Below are 22,147 nucleotides of genomic sequence, written 5' to 3'. Positions count from 1 at the left end.
CTGTAAAAATTTATCATCCCCAAGAACTCCTGCAACGCTTTAACCGACGTGGGACGCGGAAAAGCCGAAACGGCCTGGACTCTGTCGGGCAACGGAACCACACCTTCAGCGGAAATGCGGTGCCCGAGGAAATCTAGAACAGGCAACCCAAACTGGCACATGGAAGGGTTGATGATCAGGCCGTGCGCTGCCAAACGCTGGAAAACCTGGCACAGATGGGACTCGTGCTGGCTCGCTGAGCAGCTGGCCACCAATATATCGTCCAGATAAACAAAAATGAACGGCAGCCCAGGCAAAACGGAGTCCATCAGCCGCTGAAAGGTCTGGGCAGCACCTTTCAGGCCAAACGGCATGCGCAAAAACTTGAACAAGCCGAAGGGGGTAATGACAGCGGTTTTAGGAACGTCTTCGGCGCGCACGGGAACTTGGTGATACCCCCGCACCAAGTCAATTTTAGAAAAAATCGACGTTCCGGCGAGATTGGCAGAAAAATCCTGAATGTGGGGGATGGGGTAAGTCATTCTCCATGGCATTATTTAAACGGCGGAAATCTCCGCATGGCCGCCACCGACCGTCCGATTTGGGCACCATGTGAAGCGGAGAGGCCCATGCACTGTTCGAACGCTGTACAATGCCAAGGTGCTCCATGGCTGCAAACTCTTCCCGAGTGACGGACAGTTTCGCGGGGTCAAGGCGTGCGCGCGAACACCGGGGGCCCGACCGTGGGAATATAATGCTCAACCCCATGCTTCGTTACCGTGCTAGAGAAATTTGGGACAGACAGCGATGGAAAGTCTAAAAGCAAACGCTGAAAAGCATCGCCGGAGGTCACTACATTAGCCCGAATCAGGGGCTTGGCGGCCCGAGTAAAACAGGGTAGCAAAGAAAACGAGAGAGCATCAATTAAACGTCTGTTAGCAACATCGACAAGCAGTCCATGAGCACACAGGAAATCAGCACCTAAAATAGGTACAGAGCTAGCGGCAACAACAAAGTTCCACTGGAAATCCCGGCCATGAAAACAAACAGTCACCAACCTTTCCCCAAACGTTTTGATGGGAGAGCCATTAGCTGCAATGAGCTGCGGCCCACAGTTCGCTGCTTGTCCGTCGGCAGCGGTAGGGGAAGGAGGCTCTTCTGGGAGCCGGAGTCCACGAGAAAACGTCTCCCGGAGCGCGAGTCCTCTATGAAGAGCAGCCTTTCTGTATTGCCAGCGGTCGCGGCTGCTACGGTGCGCTGGCGGGTCCGTTTCCCTGGGCCGTGAAAGCGCAAGGCAGCAGGCAGCGACGCGCTCTGTCGCCAAATCGCTTATGGTAGAAACAGATGCTCTTTCCGCGGTGCCAACGTGTAGCAATCCCTGCCGTCAGCAAGGGGGCAGATGCTCCGGAGGAGGCAGGTGGAGGCGTGGAAGGTGCCGCTGGCGAGTCCGTAGCCAGGTTGTGAACGTCGAAAGTGCGGCCAGCCAGGAGAATGCGATCCGCTTCTTCAGCCAGGGAGCGATAATCCTTCGCAGGCAGAAGCGGGGAGTTTGCGAGGACAGCTCTCACGGTGGCCGGTAGTTGGCGGATGAAGAGGTGGGCGAAGAGGAATCCCCCGTCATCCGCCCCGAGCAACGATAGCATGTTCTCCATGAGCTCGAGCGCGGTACCGCCACCCAAGCCTGACAGGTTGAGGAGCTTTTCGGCTTGTTCAGCGTCGGAGAGGGCATAGCGCCGAAGAAGCAGCTCTTTAAGGGCGGCGTATTTTATTTTATTTTTTATTTTTTTTTATTTTATTTATATTCCTGGTCGAGCGAGGCCACCACATGGTGATACTTTGTGTCGTCAGCCGAGATGCCGCGAAGGGCGAACTGAGCCTCCACGTGTACGAACCGTGACGGGGGGTCATGGAGCCAAAAGTCCGGCAGTTTCAGCTCCACAGTGAACGTAGCTGCATCCATAGCAGAGTCTGCGTTATCTGCAGCCCGTTGCATGCTCGAGTCAGGGGTCACCAATGTGGAGGTAAGCATCAACGACACAGAGCTCTCAGTTCCAATCCAATCCAATCCAATTTTATTTATAAAGCACTTTAAAATACCCAGCACAGGAACAAAGTGCTGTACAGAAAGTAAGTTAAACAGCAAATTAAATAAATAAATCACATAAGACATAAAATTAAAATTAAAATTAAAACAGCCCTATGTTAAAACAAAACAAGATAAAACAGCATCGAGTCACCTAAAAACAACTAAAATAAAATAAAAATAAATATAAAAACCAACATCTCACGTGGTGTCAAAGGCCAAAGTAAAGAGGTGGGTTTTCAAGAGTGACTTAAAAACAGGTAAAGAAGTGGCCTGTCTAATCTCTAAAGGAAGCTCATTCCACAGTTTGGGAGCTGCTACAGCAAAAGCACGATCTCCTCTAAGTTTACGCCCAGTCCTGGGTATCTTCAGGAGCAGCTGATCAGCTGACCTGAGAGAGCGGGTGGGTGTATAAGGCTGTAGTAGCTCAGAGAGATAAGATGGGGCGAGGCCATGGAGAGCTTTAAAAGTAAATAAAAGAATTTTAAAATGAATCCTAAAAGAAATGGGCAGCCAGTGAAGTGAAGCTAAAACAGGGGAAATGTGCTCAAACTTTCGAGTGCCAGTTAAAAGACGAGCTGCGGCATTTTGCACCCTCTGTAGGTGACTAATATATAATGCACTGACCCCTATATAAAGTGCATTACAGTAATCCAGCCGAGTGCTAACAAAGGCGTGGATCACTGTCTCAAAGTGCTGCCGTGAAAGAATTGGTTTTATTTTTGCCAGCTGCCTGAGGTGAAAGAAGCTAGATTTTACCACTGCCTTAATTTGATTATCAAACTTTAGATCACAGTCCACTTTGACTCCCAGGTTTGTGACAGTTGGCTTAACATACTGTGCCAGGGAATCTACATACACATTGGGGGTCTCAGTGGGGCTACCAAAAACCATCACCTCTGTCTTTTTATCATTGAATTTTAAGAAATTAGCAGACATCCAAGCCTTAATATCATCGAGACACTGAAGTAATGGCTGTGTAAGGTATCTGCCTTTTTTCTTTAGAGGGACATAGATCTGACAGTCATCAGCATAAAAGTGGAAAGCAATGCCGTGCTTTCTCAGTACAGAACCAAGAGGAAGCAGATATAAAGAGAAGAGGAGGGGGCCTAGAACTGAGCCCTGTGGGACACCACACAAGAGGGGAGCGGAGGACGACGCATAGTCACCAAGGCTGACACAAAAAGTTCGCCCCGTCAAATAGGACCTAAACCACTCCAGTGCAGTGCCCCTAATGCCCACCCAGTGCTCCAAACGAGAGAATAAAATGGCATGATCCACGGTATCAAACGCAGCTGTCAAATCTAAAAGCACAAGAACAACACAGTCCCCAGCATCAGTCGCTAAAAATATGTCATTAAAAACTTTTAAAAGGGCTGATTCAGTGCTATGAAAGGGTTTAAAACCAGATTGGAAAACCTCTAAAACATTTTGCTTTTCCAGGAAGGCCATTATTTTGTTGTAAACTACCTTTTCAAGAATTTTGGAAAGAAAAGGTAGTTTGGAGATAGGCCTGTAATTTGCAAGAACCATAGGATCAAGAGCAGGTTTTTTAATCAGGGGTTTGACTACTGCATGTTTAAAATCTTTAGGGACAACACCTGACATCAGACTATGGTTTACCAGCTCAAGCACCAAAGGACCAACTGTAGGTAACACCTCTTTTAAAAGTCGAGGAGGGACAGCATCATTTGGAGACCCAGCAGGCTTAAGATGACCAACAGTCTCATTTAAAAAGGACAGAGTCACAGGCTCAAACCTGTCAAAGACAGCAGAGCAGGAAGCAGGGACTGAGAGGTCGTGAGCATGAGAAGAGATTTGAGCCCTTGTGGAGGAAACCTTCTCGATAAAAAAGTGTAAAAAATTTTCACAGGCTTCTGTTGAGGGCTCAATACAGTCAGTATATGGTGCATTAAGAACAGAGTTAATAGTATTAAATAAAACACGTGGGTTGTGGCAGTTTGACAAAATAATGTCAGATAAGTGTTTTCTTTTGGCATCTTTTACAGTTCTTTGATATTGACGCCAACAGTCCTTCAACATCTGGAATGACACTTGTAGTTTGTCCTTTTTCCACTTGCGCTCAGCTCGACGGCAATCGCGTCTGACAGCTCGGGTCAAGTCGTTCAGCCAGGGCTCAGATTTAGTTTTAGGCAGTCTGGATTTTAATGGAGCCACAATGTCCAAAGCAGTCCGACAGGTAGAATAAAACCATGAGCTCAGTTCCTCAGTCTGGCTGCATAAAAAATCCGGGATCTTACAGAACTGGTCAAAGACTGTTGAAAAGTGTTCAGCAGTGGAGGAGTTAAGAACACGACAGCGCTGAGCAGCAGCGCGAGTTTTAACTGAGGCACAGGCAAGAGGAACTTCAAACATCACAGGACTGTGGTCAGAAAACACAGCATCACAAATCTCTATGTTAGAAACAGAAAAACCATGAGATAAAACAAGATCAAGCGTGTGTCCACGTTCATGTGTGGGACCTGTCACACATTGCACCAGATTAAACGAATCAATAAGGTTTAAAAAGCCCTTTGCCATGGGCCTGTCGGGACAACACACGTGAATATTAAAATCCCCAACAATAAGAACACGATCATATTTTGGCATAAATTCAGCCAAAAAGTCGGCAAAGTCACTCACAAAGTCGTTATTGTATTTTGGAGGCCGGTAAACCACCGCACACAACACTGTGTGAGAGCAGCCCAGCTCAAACACAGACAGTTCAAAGCTGGTGAATGACGGGGTTGATAGCTGCTTACATTTAAAATGACTTTTAAAGATCGTAGCTATTCCTCCTCCTCGGCCCAACATACGTGGGGAATTAAAATAGCAGCAATCGCCAGGTAGAAGATCCGAGAAGATGCTGCACTCACCGGCGCTCAGCCACGTCTCGCACACACAAAGAAAATCCAGTCCTCGAGATGTGAAAAAATCCTTCAGGATAAACGTTTTGTTCGCTAGGGACCTAGCATTTACCAGGCCAATCCTGGCGGTAAACAGCGGATCCCCGTCGCTAGCCGTCCTAGAAGCCCGACACAGAGGCCGCAGATTCCGCAGATTCACACCACGTCGGCGGGGGCGAGGAGAGTAGAGTTTGCGGGACATCCCATCCAGGCCGATGACAGGTACCAGCCAGGCACAGACAGGTTCCAACGATCGCTGAGAGAAACAGAAGTTTGGCACCACTCCTTGTTTTCTGGACAAGGGCTTAAGAGAATACCTCAAAGAAGCTTTCAGCTTAACCAGGAAGCCAGCCCTTCGACCCCGGCGACGGCACTTTTGCCGGAGTGGAGGATCTGGAACACGGCACAGGTGAGCCGGGATCTCTGATATTAGCGGGGGCAAAGTTTTATGTTCAGCTTGGTTCCACTTTGCCCAGCTTTTGACAGAAGGTCGGAGATCCAGTAGGGTTTGGCGATCATACACCAAGAAAGAGTTGGCATTTATTACAATAGTCAATAAAATCAATACAAACAAACATAACACTGGCAGTGATAGACGGCAAGCCACACACACCGGCGCCATCTCACTCCTTCTTTATTCCTCTCCAACATCAACTGCACATATCGCGCCACAAAACACAGGAACACACTTCCTTAACACTGGGTGTGAGTGGAGCCCTCTAGTGGTCCACCACAACTATACCTTTCTAATGTGACGTTGTTGTCCCTGGCTCTCTTTCTCTCTCTCTCCCTCCTGCTCTGTTCCTGTGCTACTGCGAGTGTAACTACCGCCCCTCCCCCCTCTTCCCAGTGCAAAGCACAAGAGCCATTTCGTTCGCGACCGACACATCACTATTTTACTGCTGTCCCCTCTTAATTTAACTGTGAGTAATATGTTATGAAGCTTAACTTTAATCACAGCCAAACCGATTTACTCAGGAACAAATAAAACACTGAAATAAACCAAACATTAACATTTAGAAGTGATCTAAGTTACTTATATATCATGTTTAACCTCAGTAGCGAAATCTCTATTAATAAAAATAGTGTACATGTATGTCTTAATAAAAACAAGCAGGTGAGATGTTAGAACGCCTTTATTTTTATTTTAGTACAATAGACAGCTGCTGGGGTTTGGGGTTTGTTTAACCTGAGTAGCGAAAAGACCGCGGGGGGGTTGAAAACGATGTGCCGGGAGTCCGCTGTTCTCGCCGGCTCTAGTGATCCTCGACCTCGCTGTCTGCTATGGAGCTGGCGGGTCACAGACGTCTCTGAAAACGTCAGAGCACGTTTGGAAATATATGATGTCTTGATAAATTGAGCAGATATTTGAAGTTTACACAGCTACATTCTCGCTTGAAAATAACTTAAAAGTTTATTTTGTGACCCAGAAAGAGTAATATTTAAAAGTTTTCAGCCCCGCTCGTCCGCCATTGCCGCGTTTGAGTTTTGGACGAAATGCATTCTGGGATATTTAGCTGTACCAAGTACACACAAGTCACCACCAATGCATGCTCGATAAAACAGGCAGAGCGAGAACACGTCCGGGACATTTTCGCGTTCTCGGCTTGATGCGTACTTCGGATTGGAACAGTACTTGGTCTCCGACTGATGACATTCACGAGTACACGAGAACGCAAGTACGCATATTGAGAAAGGGCCTCTCACTCACCCCCTTCCTCCTGGCTCACAGCTTCTTCTTCTTCTTCTTGGTTGGCAGCCAATGTTAAGGCACTTTACTGCCCCCTGGCTCACAGCTCAGTGGGCATTTAGATGGTGAAAATATATATTTGACACATTTAAGGAAAATACCAATAAAATAAAATAAAAATAAATAAATGTTCCCTTTAGAATTTTATTGCTCGTTTTTGCTCTAAAAAAATATAGTTGTTTTCTTTTACAATAATTCATCTTAGCAGTAGGATTTACATTAAAAGAGAAACAAATTAAGTTTGAGTGAAAATATACATTTTTGCACTCTCTGGTCAACTGACTCAGTGACTCAAATGACTCAAGAAATCCGATTCACTTTGGTGAGTGACTCATTAAAACTCGATTCAGTAAAAAGAATCGAATTTACCATCACTACAGGACACGCTGATGAGAAGTGGAACAAGTCCACAAGATATGAAAATAGGGCACCCAGTCAGGCCCAACTGATAGCTGCAATGGTCTGGTTTTCCCATAGTGAGCTGGTCCTCAATAAGCTGATCAGTCAAGTTAGAAATATTCATTTCAAAATGTATCCATGTTAAACTGATGTAATTAAATATGACAAAAGTTCTTTTTCTGGGCCTGTGTCGTCCAGGCTCATTTACCACCACAAGGCTGATTTTTATTAGAACTCATCTCAACTAGTTAGTTTCACTTTTCACCTCCAGACTGGATTGTGACTGTTTCCTCATTTTTTCCTATTCTTGTTTCTCTGTTTATATCACACAGTCTTTTGAAAAAAAAAATATGGCTCAAGTGTTCTGAATGGAGCTTTAAAGGAGTGTTAGACAGGCTGAACAAGTCTTTAGCTTTTCTGCCTTTGGAGTAACGTGGCATTTGAAGTGATGATTGAGAGTCTCGGAGATGTTTAAAAAAAAAGAAGCTTTATGTACTTTTTGATAATCACACTCCCGGGTTACAGTCCTTTTATTTTCTAATTGTATAATTGGACACTTTGAATGAGTTTAAAGACTTAAGAAAGGCTGGCTGACTCTTTCTATAAAAAGTATATTAAACATAAGTCCTATGCAGTATAATGTGTTACTAGAGTTGGATGTCTCGAGACCGGTCTTGGTCTCGAGACCGGTCTCGAGACCACTTTTACGTGGTCTTGGTCTCGTCTTGGTCTCGACGGACTTTTGTCTTGGTCTTGTCTTGGTCTCGCTGTTTCGGCAGTGGCGTGTCTAGAAAATTTTTGTTGGGGAGGCCAGGTAGGGGCACAGATTTGGAGAAGGGTGGCAGATGTAATTGGCAGATAATGTTAAAAACAATTCTACCAACCGGTAACCATAATTCAATAACCCTATAAACCTAATAACCGAATGCGCTTTTAACTCTTATTAGAATGAGATTTTAACCACTACGGTGCAAAGTTTTTAGATACTGCGTTGATAAAGTACAAGAGATACAATCAGTCAGTGTTTATTCAGCAGTCAAGGACATCAATATTTGCATAGTAGTTTTACTGACATGTAGTGCACATATGTTTTGGGCAAAAACATTTTTGAATATTAAAATACAAACATTTTTAACATACAATTGGCAAATTAGCCAATGCCAATGCAAAACCAATGCCTATTAAAAAAAGAAGATAATCTTCTCACAAACTGGTGTTTGATTTTGAAACAGGAAAAAAGTGGGGAAACAACTGAAAAGACTAACATTTGAATAAAACCTGAAAGCAAGTAAATACTTTATATGCTGCCTTATGGTAAACTTTGGTAATATTGATGTATAAAGAACAACACTGGCTGATGATGAAATACAGTCAGCTGGCATGGTGACACTGCCAGTATTAACCTGCAGGGCTGGACCCGGACAAAAAATTGGGCATTTTGACTAGAGACCGGCACACCAGGTATTAAAGCCATAAAGCCTTTGAATGAAAACAAACGCTGTTGTGACAGTGATGTACAGTCTTTTTGGTATATGTATGATTTCTATACATTTTACGTCAGATAAAAACTTTGTTCGCAAGATTCAGATAATTATTTAATAAAAGCTAAATATTTGAAATGAGAAAAAGAAAGAAAAGTATTTCTTTGTGCCCCCCTCTCCCTGTTAATGCCCTACCTGGCCCCCTGGCAACACTTTGCTAGACCCGCCCCTGCACAGTTACCAGCTGTCAGCTACTTAGAAAAGGATCCTGGTGTTATTTGTCTCTCAGAAACAGTTCATAACTTCCCTTCAACTCATTCATGTCACCTAAAAGGTAAACCTGCTTCTCCATCACCTGTTCAGCTCTGATGATTCAGTAAGGACATCTCCTGGTTTCATCTTCATGTTTCCCTCTCACCACATATCCAAACCGATATCATGACCAGCAGCTTTACAGCTGTGGCTCCAGCAAACATCAGCTGATACTAGAAATTAATATTAAATAAATTCTAACAACAGCTGATCAAGCTTAAACGTGCTGCTGTTGTTTAGCGCAACATCCGCTGGTTTCCTGTTTCTGGCGCAAAGTGGGCAATAAATAAACAAGAGAGACGATCAGCTGATCATTGATTGATCATGATTAAAGTAGCAACAGAAGAGGGGGGGAGGGGGGGAGATAGGAGAAGAGGCAGCTGTGCAGCGTAAAGACAGAATAACTCCAGCTTTTTGTCTTTTCCCATTCTAGCTAAAGTACAGGACAAACTGCATCTCTTCTCAGCTCAATATGAAACGCATAATATTTTCTCTCAATGAGGGACCATTCCATTTTTTAAGGAGCCATTGGCAACTCTACTAACTAACCTTATGAATAAAATAAAGTTCACTATCAGTAACATCATAGCAACCGAACAGCTGTATAGACACTGCGTCATGCTAGCTCACGCAGTACGAGTTATTGTAACTGACTGTAAAAAGTCAGCACAACGAAAGTAAACTCCACCTAAACTTGGTTTATATCTGACCCAGATAGACTGCAGGTCATAACTTCTTACCTGAAATTCAGTTCACCTGATACTCGAACCGGCGGCCGCTTCGGGTCTCTGCTCTTCCTGCCTCCCCTTCCCTCATCCACCTGTTGCCTCTGTGGAAGCTCCCCCACAGCCACCACCAAACAACTGAGTTATTTTTACACATCGGCCTGCATCTGGCCAATCCACCACCTCTCATTGTTCATGCCGTTACAATAAAAATAAATAAATAAGTCATCAGCCCACTGTGCAAATGTCCGATGGCTAGTCCAGCTATGTTAACTTGTTAATCTTTCGCTGAAGAAATGTTTTCTGTGGTGCCGTCTTTCGTGCTTGGCTCTTCTACCTTTGCTAACATGATGCTCATAGTGCAGAAGCCGGTGCTGCATTCACTTAGCCTCGGACATCTGAGCTTCACTGTGAAACCATAATCGTACATTTGATATTTCATTAAATTTTATTGTTTTAGCTTCGGGGTGGCACCTGGGGTGGCCAGTCTGGTTGGGGGGGTGACCTGTGCCCCCCCAGGCCACCCCGCTGGACACGCCACTGTGTTTCGGTCCTGCGTTCTCAAATCGACATAGTGTTCGGGAGATTTGGAGTCAACCATCAGCGGAGCGGGGGGGTGGCTTACTGGGCTTAAGCCCGGGTCATTTTTTCAGAAGCATGGGGTCTTTTGGAGTGTAATTTGTTAGTTAGATGCCTGACTGACAACTGTATAAAACAAAAACAACACACGAAGCACAGAGCGCACCGTTGTAAATTCCCCCTAATTTTGGTATGATCCGAGCTCAGGCACTAGGCGACTGAGCACAGCACCCATGTGAGCGAGGGGGGAGAAGCTGCTGCCTGCGAGTTTGCTGCAGACAGAGGAGAGCTTAAGTTTGACCAGGTACCAAAGCAAATCATTCGTACTGAACTAATAATGTAAATATTGTGTGATTCTTACTCTGAATCTGAATAAGTACGCGGGACCACTGTGTGCGGTAAGACCATCTCTTTTACTTCCTGTATAACCATCTCCCGGCATGCATTGCCAGTGCGTAACACGTAATTACACAATCAAACAATGAACACATACTGCCCATACAACAAATGTACCAGAGACAATTATGAATACACCACATCTCCCCTTTTAAACAAAAACAGAATATTACTTTTCTCAAGACAGAACTTCCAACCACACTACCTCTTGATTCTTTTTTTTCTCTTTTTCAAAGCCATACAAGAACATCTGGCAAACAATCTGCATTACATTTTTAACCTTTTGTTTTTGTTTTCTTGTTCTTTTCTTTTCTTAACAACTCTTTTTAGCTTTATTTTACTGTGCTCTACAAAACCATTATAACACAGTTATATAACAACAACCTTTTTTTTTTTTCTCTTACAGATCTAACTTTTTAGGTTTAACTATTGGCCTCCCTGACTTGGTTCTGACCACATCAGTGTTAACAGGTGTAGCAGGGATCACACTGGGTGTTTGAGGCTTCTGCAACACAGGCACATTAGCAGGTTCATGCACAGGTGAACTTAAAGGAATCAAATGCACACGATTACGCCTCACAGTCCCTTGTGGTAACTCCACTGTGTATGATCGGGGTGTAGAGTGATTTTGGATAACAGTGCCTGTAGTTTTGACATCAGTCACCCAGACTTGCTCTCCTGGGGACAGGCTGCATAAAGGTTTTGCGCGGTGGCGCCTGTTGAAGTTTGCCATGTCCATCATCCTCTTCTCCCTTTCCTTTTGAGCGAGCAGTGCGTTGTCCGGCAGTGTGGGCTCCAGCTGCGATGGAAGCATCGGCAGTGTGGTTCGCAGACGTCTGCCCATTAAAAGCTCTGCAGGGCTGTATCCGGACTGCAGTGGTGTAGCTCTATAGGCAAGAAGAGCTAGATAAGGATCAGCTGCTTTTTTCAGAAGATTTTTTACAGTCTGCACAGCACGTTCTGCTTCTCCATTACTTTGCGGAAACTTGGGACTGCTTGTGATGTGTTTGAAGCCGTATGCTGCTGCAAAGTCTGTAAAGATTTGACCTGAATACTGTGGCCCATTATCAGACATGAGGACCTCTGGGATGCCATGACGGGCAAAGAAAGATTTCAGGTGAGTAATGACATCGTTTGATTTTGTCCTGTTTAACAAAGCAATCTCAACAAATCTAGAGTGATAGTCAACAGCGAGAAGGTAAGTTTTCCCTCCCAGCTCGAAAAGATCTGTGCCCACTCTCTGCCATGGGCGGGCAGGGTATTCTGTTGGCATGAGTGGCTCACTGTTATTGTGTCTTTCTTGAATACACGTTTTGCACTTGAGCACCATCTCAGAGATTTGTTGACTCAGCCCGGGCCACCACACTGTTTGGCGTGCACGAGCTTTACATTTTACAACACCTTGGTGTCCTTCGTGAAGTTTTTCCAGCACCTCGTTTCTCATTGCTGAAGGAATGACAAGCCGTGTGTCTTTTAACAAAAGGCCGTCTTCAACAGTGAGCGTGGCTCGGTCAGGCCAGTAATTTCGCAGTAAAGGCTCTTGTTTTGCATGTTCTGGCCAGCCTTCGGTGCACATGTCCATGACGCGAGCACACACACTGTCGCTTTTCAGTTGTTCCTTCAGTGTTTGCATATATGATGAACTGACAGGCATGTTTGCTACAATACTGTCCACATATATGTCTGTGCTTTCCATTAGCTCTTTGTCTGACAGGTTCATTGGTTTTTTCAGAGGTGAGCGGGACAAAGTATCTGCTGTCCAGAGCGATTTCCCTGGGGCGTACTGCACAGTGTACGAGTAACGCATGAGTCTCATTCTGAATCGCTGGATCCTGGGTGGCAAGAGATCCAGAGCTTGTCCTCCCAGTAAGGAAACGAGAGGTTTGTGGTCCGTTTCAAGACAAAAATGTTTACCAATCAGGAAATCATGAAAACGCTCACACGCCCATGTAGATGCCAGTGCCTCTTTTTCCACTTGTGCGTATCGTTGTTCTGTAGGAGAAAGGGACCTCGATGCATACGCCACTGGTCGCCATCCTTCTTCCCACAGCTGCAAAAGAACACCTCCGAGACCATAGGATGAAGCATCTGCTGATACTTTAATGTCTCTGTTGGGGTCATACATTGCGAGCACTGGGGGTGAGGTCAGGGCATCTCGTAATGTTTTGAAAGCTCTCACTTGGTCAGTTCCCCAATACCATGCGTTCTTTTTGGAAAGAAGATCTCGCAGGGCTTTGTCTTTTTCAGCTAAATGGGGGATGAACTTGCCCACTTGATTCACCATGCCCAGAAAACTGCGCAACTCTGACACATTAGTTGGCTCTGTCATTTCTGTAATTGCCTCCGTTTTCTTCGGGTCAGGACTGATTCCTGTATCCGCTATGATGTGACCCAAGAAAGCAACCTTGCTCTGGGAGAGCTCGCATTTTTCAACATTCAGCGTTATGCCTGCTTTTTCCAGTCTTTGCAGTGTAGCATGGAGACGGGAATCATGCTCCTGATGGTTACGTCCCCACACCAACACATCGTCAATGTGACACACCACTCCTTCGAGACCCTCGATGACCTCCGCCATCATGCGCTGAAAGTGTTCGGGCGCTGAGTTGATCCCAAACGGTAGGCGGTTAAAGTGGAACCGCCCAAAGGGTGTGATGAAGGTGGTGAGTTTGGCAGACTCCTCGGACAGGGGAATCTGCCAGAAGCCCATGTTGGCATCCAGTTTGCTAAACACTTTGGCTCCTGCGAGCATTCCGAGACTTTGTTCAACCGATGGCAGCACATATTTTTCCCTGCACACATACTCATTTAGTCCGGTAAAGTCTACGCAAAGTCTCAGCCTAGGGCTGTTTTTCTTTGGAACAACAACCATGCCGGCACACCAATCCGTTGGTTCCTCAACTCGGGTAATGACACCAAGCTCTTCCATTCGTTGGAGTTCCTCTTTTACCCTTCCCATCAGAGGCAGAGGAAGCCTTCGCGGAGTTTTGAGTGAGTACGGCACAGCATTCGGTTTGAGTTTAATGTGATAGGCCCGCTGCACTTTCCCCAGACCATTGCAAAGTTTAGGGTAAGTAGTCTTCAGAGTGTCCATTGAAACCGCGTCAACTCGCACCAGCAGGCCAAGAGCTGTAATGGCGGGCAGGCCTAGCAGTGGAGTGCTCAGGTTTCTTACAACATAGACCTTCTCTGTTGTCTGTTTCGCTCCGTAGTTGAGCTGTAGCTTTGTAAAACCTGCAACGTCCAGTGGTGTTTTTCCAGGGCCTAACAAAGGTTTTTCTGGCTGCTGGAGAACTGGTCTGTGTTCGTTAGCAAAAATCTTTGATAAGTCCGAGTCAGCTATTACAGTCACATCTGCTCCCGTATCCAGTTTGAAAGTGATTTTTGCATCTTTCACTTGTATGATGGCTGTCCACGCCTGGCCGTCACTGGAAACTGAGCCTAGGAAGAAACCTTGCTCCTCTTCCTCCTCAATACTTTGCACTGTCTTGCTTTGTCTGCAGACTCGCTGGTAGTGACCTTTTTTTCCACATAAATGACATTTTGCATCATTTGCCGGGCACTCAGGTTTCGGATGTGGAGAGCCTCCGCACTTGTAGCATTTATTACTTTGTCTCTTGCTATATTGCTGTTGTGTTTTGACAGTTTTATTTTTGAACATGTTGAACTTTGTTTTGTCGTACTTTTGTATCACTCTGTCAACTGTTTTCGCATTTACATGCATTACATTTGTTTCACTTCTCAAAGCTGACTGTTGCTTTTTGATTTCTTCTGACTGCCTGGCCATATTTATAGCTTTATCCAAGTCCAAGTCTTTTTCCATCTGCATGCGCTCAGACAGCCTCGTGTCGGCCAAGCCCACTACTATTCTGTCTCTTATCAGCTCATCGTGGAGCGGTCCGTAGTTACAGTGCTCTGCTAATGCATGCAAGGCAGTCACGAATGCATCAACAGTCTCATTCGGCTCTTGTTTGCGCATATTAAAACGTGCGCGCTCATAAACAACATTTTTCCTGACAATGAAAAAGTTGTGGAAGCTATCTCTCACTTTAGCATAGTCCCGTTGGTCTACATCACTTAACTTTAGTCCTCTCAGGACGTCATCCGCTTCGTCTCCCATACAATATATGAGAGTGTTCACTTGATTTTCCTCCGAGCTCGCAGACAGATTACTTGCCTGACGGAATCTCTCGAAGCGACGGACCCATCTTGTCCATTCGTGTGGTTTGGAAAAATCGCGCTGGGAGTGCTAGCCGCGGTGCTAACTCCTGCCCTCGGACGATCGTCTACGTCGTCATTCGGCATTTTGTTTCCACCTTCCCCTTCTCCTCACACTCGGCAGATGAATGGAGTCTTACAAGTCACACAGCACTTCTGACACCATGTGTGATTCTTACTCTGAATCTGAATAAGTACGCGGGACCACTGTGTGCGGTAAGACCATCTCTTTTACTTCCTGTATAACCATCTCCCGGCATGCATTGCCAGTGCGTAACACGTAATTACACAATCAAACAATGAACACATACTGCCCATACAACAAATGTACCAGAGACAATTATGAATACACCACAAATATGACGGTGTATCACAAAAGATTTATATCAAACTGATCACTTGGTTGCATTACTCGAGTGAATCAACAAATGGATAAATAAAAAGCCGAACAGCAATGCAGATTTTTTAGAGAGTCTTAGCTTACATTTCATATTTTCAGTTGTTACCCTCCACGGCTAAACAAACTCTCTAAATCGGTTTCAGTTGTGTACTGATGTACACAACAATGGACATAAGGAGCTTCTTTCAAAGAAAAAACTCAGGTAGATGTTATTTTATATATTATGCTTTGGATGTTGTTCAGTATAGCTATGCAAAACAAGAGGAATTTCAATACACAGCAGTATATTCACAGTTGAAACCAGATATTTACATACACTTTATGGAGAAAACATAAAAACTTTTTTTTACTGTTAAACATCAATTTAGAGTAAACTTTTGTTTTACATAAATACATGTTGAAATATCTTTTGAATTAGTTAAATGTCAGAATAAAAAGAGGGAGCTGTCTATTTTAATCACTTTTATCAAATTTAGGAGTACATATACACTAAGTTTATTGTTAATTAATAAGAAAACTCCGGACGATTCCATTCTGAGCTGAAGAAGCTTCTGATAGGTTGGTAGAGTCCATGTGAGTAAACTGGTGGCACAGCTGTGGATGCATATAAGGCAAAACACAGAGCCTGTTTCTTTGACATGGGAAAATCAAGAGATGTCAACCAAAACACCAGAAAAAGAATTGTGGCGCTCCATAAGTATGGCTCAAGTTTGAATACAATTTGGTGCCATTTACAATTTAGAAATACAGACAATTTCTCTCTTTACTCTTAAAGTTAACAAATATGTTTTTTATATTTATCAATCTAAAAAAATAAACATTTAGTCTGATTTGATGTTACAATTAAAAAAGTGTTTGTGTTTTTATCTGAAGAGTACATAAATATCTGGTTTCAACTGTATATTTGATGATGTTGGTGTTTGGCTTGATTGTCAGCACAAAGAGGGAGAGAGAGGAACAGAGAGGGAGAGAGAATGACGACAGAACAGAGATGGAACAAGAGCAGGTGAGACACACATGTTAGTCAAATGGTTGTTTGCCAAAACTCATCAGAACATGTATCTCATACCTAGTGTTTCTTTTTAGATACCATTTGTTACTTTTCAAATTCTATATTTATTAAGTTAAGCAGGCTTGTTTGCACAACAAGGCTAAATAATTATATAAACTTTTCTCAATCTAAATATTGTACTTTGGTAGAATTAAAAAATAAGTGTAGTGCAGGTCTATGATGATTTTTAGTGCTACTATCATCTAGTTCTGATTCTGGTTCTGTCTTGGTTACTGTTGTAGTCCTGTTTTAATTCCGGATCAGTTCTGGGTCTGGTTGAATTGGGGTTTAGTCCCTGTGTCTTGATACAGGCCCGACTTTGTTCTGCCTTGCTGCTTAATTAAAAAACTAGTTTAAGGTGTCCTGCATATGTATATAGAATAGCATCTGGCTGCGGTTTAAAGACTTTTTTTGTCTCGGTCTCGGTCTTGGTCTCGTCTCGACTTGGTCTTGGTCTTGGTCTTATCTTGGTCTCGATACCCTCTGGTCTTGGTCTTGTCTTGGTCTCGGATTAGGTGGTCTTGACTACAAGTCTATGTGTTACACTCATTTTTGCTGTGACGTGATTAAGGACACATCCCTCTAATTACGATGGTCCTTCAACATGTGCTATACACAATTCAATTGCTTTTGACTGAGGATGAGTTAAGACACAATAAATGATATATCACATTTTTTCTTTAACACCACTTTTAAATGCTGAAATCACAAAACCTTCAACACCAGGCTATTTGGAGAACATGACCTGACTCGCTTCCAATGAGTATCTTCTGTTTTGCCACTGTGGACGCCTCCAATGCAGCACTAATATGACTCTTGTGGTCATCAAAGAAGATGTGAGGGCTGATCTTCACCAGGGTGGGACCTTTTTCACTCCCTCCCACAAACACAGTGTTCTCTGATCACTTTGTTGAGTAATTCTGATGGGCCGTCATCAATGAGTATAATCTTACAGAGTTCTTCACTCTCAGGGTAATGCTACTTAAGTTTAGCATTCACTGCCTGCAGAGCCAGAGAGCACAAAAAGATCCCCCCAAAATTCTGTTTTATCAGGTGGAAACTAAAGAACTGTTTGAGAAAAGTACTTGCTTGTATTTATGTGTTGTTTCCTGCTGTTTGTGTGTCACCTCATCTCACCTACTGCTCTTGTGTCTGCTGTGATAACTCTTTATTCTTTCCCAGATTATTTCTGTTTCTCAGTATTTTCCTTATCAGGAATCAAACCAGAATCAAGCTATGAGTCATGTTTGCGATTTAATTTTACACTAGTTATAACTTGCCATCTTTCACTTTACATTATCATAGTGTGTTTTTAAGGATTTGTTTGAGAGTAGATCAATGTATAGATTTACAAGGAGTGACTCTGTTGTGCAGCCTAAAATAAAGTTGGTTATTATCTGCTTCATACGTGTTTCATACCTAATGTTGCTTAATTTTGCCATAACTTAAGCTCCCCCATGTGTGGCATTGTAGAGGAACTCATTAGTGATTAACACAGTGGTTATTGTGACTGTAGCCAAGATAAACACAACAATCCTGTTACCTTTGTGCTCGCCTTCCCTGGCAGGCATCACATGGACTAAATTAAATGCTCATTTCAAAGAGCCTCCATAAATTAAAGCAATTCAGTCTCATTGTACTCTGAAATGAAACTGTAGGACAAATAAACTGTTATGGTCCAGGCTGAGTGTCAAGAGTTTTGGTGTATTGTTTCCTTCCAGCGCCTGAGTCCAGGTCCTCCTTTATGAGGAGAAAACATCTTTTTAAAAATAAACCTGCGTTATGAACCATAGATTTCAAATCTTCATTCATCAGTTCAACCTTAAATCTTTCTCTGTCTAGAAGATCTTCATGAAAATGACTGGATTTTATTCACTGAGTTGCCACAGCTGCCATTCAATTTTGTCTTCTACTCTTGTGTCTGGTGTGATAACTCTTTATACTCTCCCACTTTGTTTCTGTTTCCCAAATTTTTTCCTAACAGGAATCAATCTGAGTTAGTGAAAATCATCCTTCAGAATTGTGTTTTAGTCACAAGGAAGGATATGATTTAACACATACATATATTGTGGTGATGAGTATGTAAACATCACACTACAGACTTTCATGACATGCTTTCCAGTATCTCTTTATTAACACTTGTTTGCTGTTCACAAACACACATTACCAGTGTTGGGGAGTAACGGAATACATGTACCGCCGTTACGTATTTAAAATACAAAATATGAGTAACTGTATTTCGTTACAGGTACCGTTTAAAAAGGTGGTATTTAGAATACAGTTACTTTGTTGAAATAAATGGATTACACGGCGGTACTTTCTTGTTTCATATTGTGGCGGGTCAGGACTGTTTCGGTTTTGTTTGACAGCTACGTTCTGTAGTTCCAGGCGGCAGCGTTACGGTTGCCATGGTTACAGGGTGACGCTCTCGCTCAGCGTGTTTCCTGGGTGAGAGAGCGCCTTTTTGTTGTTGTTGTGCTAAGCTAATAGGCAGAATGCAGAATGTAGCTTCATGGGCAGTGTAGTCCGTGCTGCAGGGAGAATGGACTGTCGTACCCGTTATGTGTCTGTATGCGCGAGGGGGGAGAAAAAGGAGAGTTGAAAAGTACGAGTTGTCATCGAGCAAAAACGGGAGCTGTAAGCATGTAAATATAATAATAACCACTGCAGCCAAGAAGAGTGCCTGACGAGCCCAGTTGTAAGTAAGCTATTAAGCTCGACTGTACACTTTGTTCGTGTTTTCCTCCGAAACAATAAGTTCCGTTGGAGCAGTCTTTCAACGCCTCTCTCTGTCTCTCGCAAGCAGAGTTGACCCACACAACAAAGTAAAGCTAGTTTTCGGCTACGAGCCCGACACGGAACCCGTATTAGTCAGAGGTCCCTTTACTACAGTTCGGAGCCGCGGACCTTCAGTAATAGTAATAAATCACACAGCAATAGTACATTCACGTTGTTGTAAAAAGCATGATAATATGTTAAGTAATCCAAAGTATTCAGAATACGTTACTGTCATTGAGTAACATAACGGAATACGTTACAGAATACATTTTAGGGCATGTATTCTGTAATCTGTAATGGAATACATTTTAAAAGTAACCTTCCCAACACTGCACATTACCAACAACAAAAACATTGCAAGACTTAGTTCAGCTTTTAAGTCGGCGAGGCGTGATTGCGGATGCCACTCAGGTGTGTTCGCCTTCCCTGCAGCAGCACGGCAGACCACGCCCCACCCCAGAGTATAAAGACATTTAAAAGATGGTGCAGAAAGCTGGAATTACTTTTTTGCTGCAACTTGACCCATCAGAGCTGAAATTTGAATTCTTCTCTATACGGTTGAAACTGAGACTGTCATGGTCCGGAGTCTGCGACTCCGTGTTTATGTTTAGTTTATTAGTATTCTGTGGTTTTGGTTACCTTGGGTGTTTGTACTCTTCTGTTTCATGGTTCATGTTCCTATGTTCTGTGTCCCCCAGTCTGTGTTAAGTTGGTGTGTTATGTCATTGCGTGTATGTGTTTCCTGTTTTATTGTGAAGGTCTGCGTCTTATGTGAGTGTTTTCAGTTTGCCTCCCTAGTCTCGTCACGTTAATCACTCCCAGCTGTGTTCCCTACCTGTGTGTAATCTCCCTGTGTTCTCTGAGTGTATTTAAGTTGTGTCTTCTGTCATGGTAGTTGCTGGTTCGTCTGTGTTGTTTCCCCTTGGTCTCCCTGCATCTCTCCATGTGTAATTCCCCGGATCTCCCTGCGTCTTCGTTTTTGGTTTGTTTTGTTAGTTTTACCCAGTTTAGGTTCCAGTTCCATGTTCCCTGCGCCTTTGTTGTTTGTTTTTCCCTTCGTTAATAAACACTCACCTGCACCAGAGCTGCTGCGTCCAGGTCCTAAATATTCCACACGGCTTGCCCCGGCAAACCGTGACAGTGACTTGCTTACTACGATCACTTTTAAACTATAGTGGGACAGACCTGTTTTCTATGGGCCTGGGCCATATAAACCAAACAACAATCGAGCCAGATATGGCATGCCATCACATAGACAGTGCCATCTATGCCAGGCCTGGCCCATATCTGGATGACATACGTCTTATCATGCCAGAAGTCAACCAGCAGTGCCGGCTTGATACCAGATCCGGGCCAGACCTGCTTGCTATGTGGGACTGTTTAAATCATGCTCACAAAGGTATTGTGCCACAATGTGTTCCAACACTACTTTTATGTTTTAAACTTGCACTACCCGATTCATATTAGTGCCAGAAGGAATTGTCTCTCAAACAAACAGAAACATATAAAAATGAGGAAAAATGGGTTATTCAAGCTTTGCTACCACGAGAAAATAAATTCACACAACTTGTTTTGAAAGGAGAAAGGCAAAGTCCTACTCCTTTAATCACATTCCTGAATGTAAAGTATGAAGTCCATATGTGCAGCATGGGTGAATCTTCATGACATCTTATTTTAATACTGTCGTCTTTGTAGTGGTTTGACAATTCCATTATCTTTGAACAACTACAAGAACTATTTCTTATCAACTGAAGCTTTTAGTGCAACATAATAAATAATTACATTTCAAAATTTATTTAAATGACATTTATCAGTTTTTAAAAAAAAAAAAAAAAATCATGAACAAAAAAAAATCTTTCAAGTTAAATAATAATAATAAACTTTATTTATGTAGCAATTTTCTTCCCAAAGTTAGAAATGGAAAACTGGGTTTGACTAATACTGTATTATTTTTGAGAAAATATCATCATTTTAAATACACTGAAATTGGTTCTGGTGATGAAGTTCAAGAAGTTTTTGGATGCAATAAGTTAATATAAATTGTTTTATAGTTGATAGATGAATTAAAACTTTTTTTAAAGTGATGTAACACATTTGTATTTTCTCTAACAACAGTTTATTGCTCTTTCATTTTTTATATCCCCAAAAATATATTTTTTTAAACTTATAAAAAATATGATATTTCTTTTTTTTTTTTTACCTTCTTTTTGTGTGCAAGCAAGAGACTTTTACCTCCTCTGCAGCCAATTTCCCAAATCCACTCTTTTTTGGAGCATTCAATTTTATTTTGTCATGATTTAATATTCAAATTAATGCTGTGTGACCTATACGTATAATACAATAAAGAAATTTGCCTAATTTGTGAAAAGAAAAGACATTTACAGGGGTATACTGCATTGGTTTGTAACTGTAACAACCATTCTGACTCTCCTTATAGCTATGTATCTTTTTTATTATTCTTGAATGCTTAACAAAATTTTACACCCTATTTCAAAAGATGACAGTGTTACAGAAATAATCCTGAAAACTGCTATTAAAGATGTATTTTCTTGTTAATAGCGCACAGCTTTCTGCAGTTTAAATAAATGATAAAGCGAAAACACACACCATCATGCAGCAGCAGAACATATACCCTTTTTTAAGTTGTTAAAACTACTACACAGTCGCCACACACGGGCACACATTAATACATTAAAAATTGACTTACTGTAGAAGTTTTGCCCTCACTCATCATGTTTCTCAAAATAGGATCACAGCTAGAAATGAACTTGTATTACTTCTGTTTGCTGACTGCAGAACAGGAGCTGTTCTCAGAGTATCACACCCAAATGTAAAGTAGATGTAAAGTGGATGAGGTTTCACTATAGCATATTTCATTGCACTGTTCTGAAAACTCCATACAAAACCTCCTGCTGTAACTCCACCTCCACTAGCGATAGCAACAAGTGACATCAGTTTGGCAGCAATGGAGCCTGCTGCTATTCCAGAATCACAGTTCCACCAGCTCCTAGATATAAAAAAAAAAACCCAAAACAAAACATATATTAAAGATTTTCATATGAAAATGATGTAGTGGTTAATGTGATGGCGTAC

The 22,147-nt window shown here is 42.9% G+C and overlaps 1 protein-coding gene across 1 annotated transcript in view; it reads right to left on the bottom strand.

The window, feature by feature from the left end:
* Window positions 1-21,835, bottom strand: part of LOC120739282 (cytosolic 5'-nucleotidase 1A-like) — a gene marked incomplete at its 3' end in the record, with an annotated part of 85,495 nt that extends 63,660 nt beyond the window's left edge. The window contains exon 1 of the mRNA XM_040040996.1: window positions 21,762-21,835. Within this exon, the coding sequence (XP_039896930.1) occupies window positions 21,762-21,788 (27 nt within the window). The remainder of the gene's footprint in view (window positions 1-21,761) is intronic.
* Between the last annotated feature and the right edge of the window lie 312 nt (window positions 21,836-22,147).

The sequence above is a fragment of the Simochromis diagramma genome, unplaced genomic scaffold (assembly GCF_900408965.1).
Source record: "Simochromis diagramma unplaced genomic scaffold, fSimDia1.1 OVJJ01000741.1, whole genome shotgun sequence".
Lineage (NCBI taxonomy): Eukaryota > Metazoa > Chordata > Actinopteri > Cichliformes > Cichlidae > Simochromis > Simochromis diagramma.
Note: the sequence above shows the minus strand (reverse complement) of the source record. Positions and strands in the feature narration are given on the sequence as shown.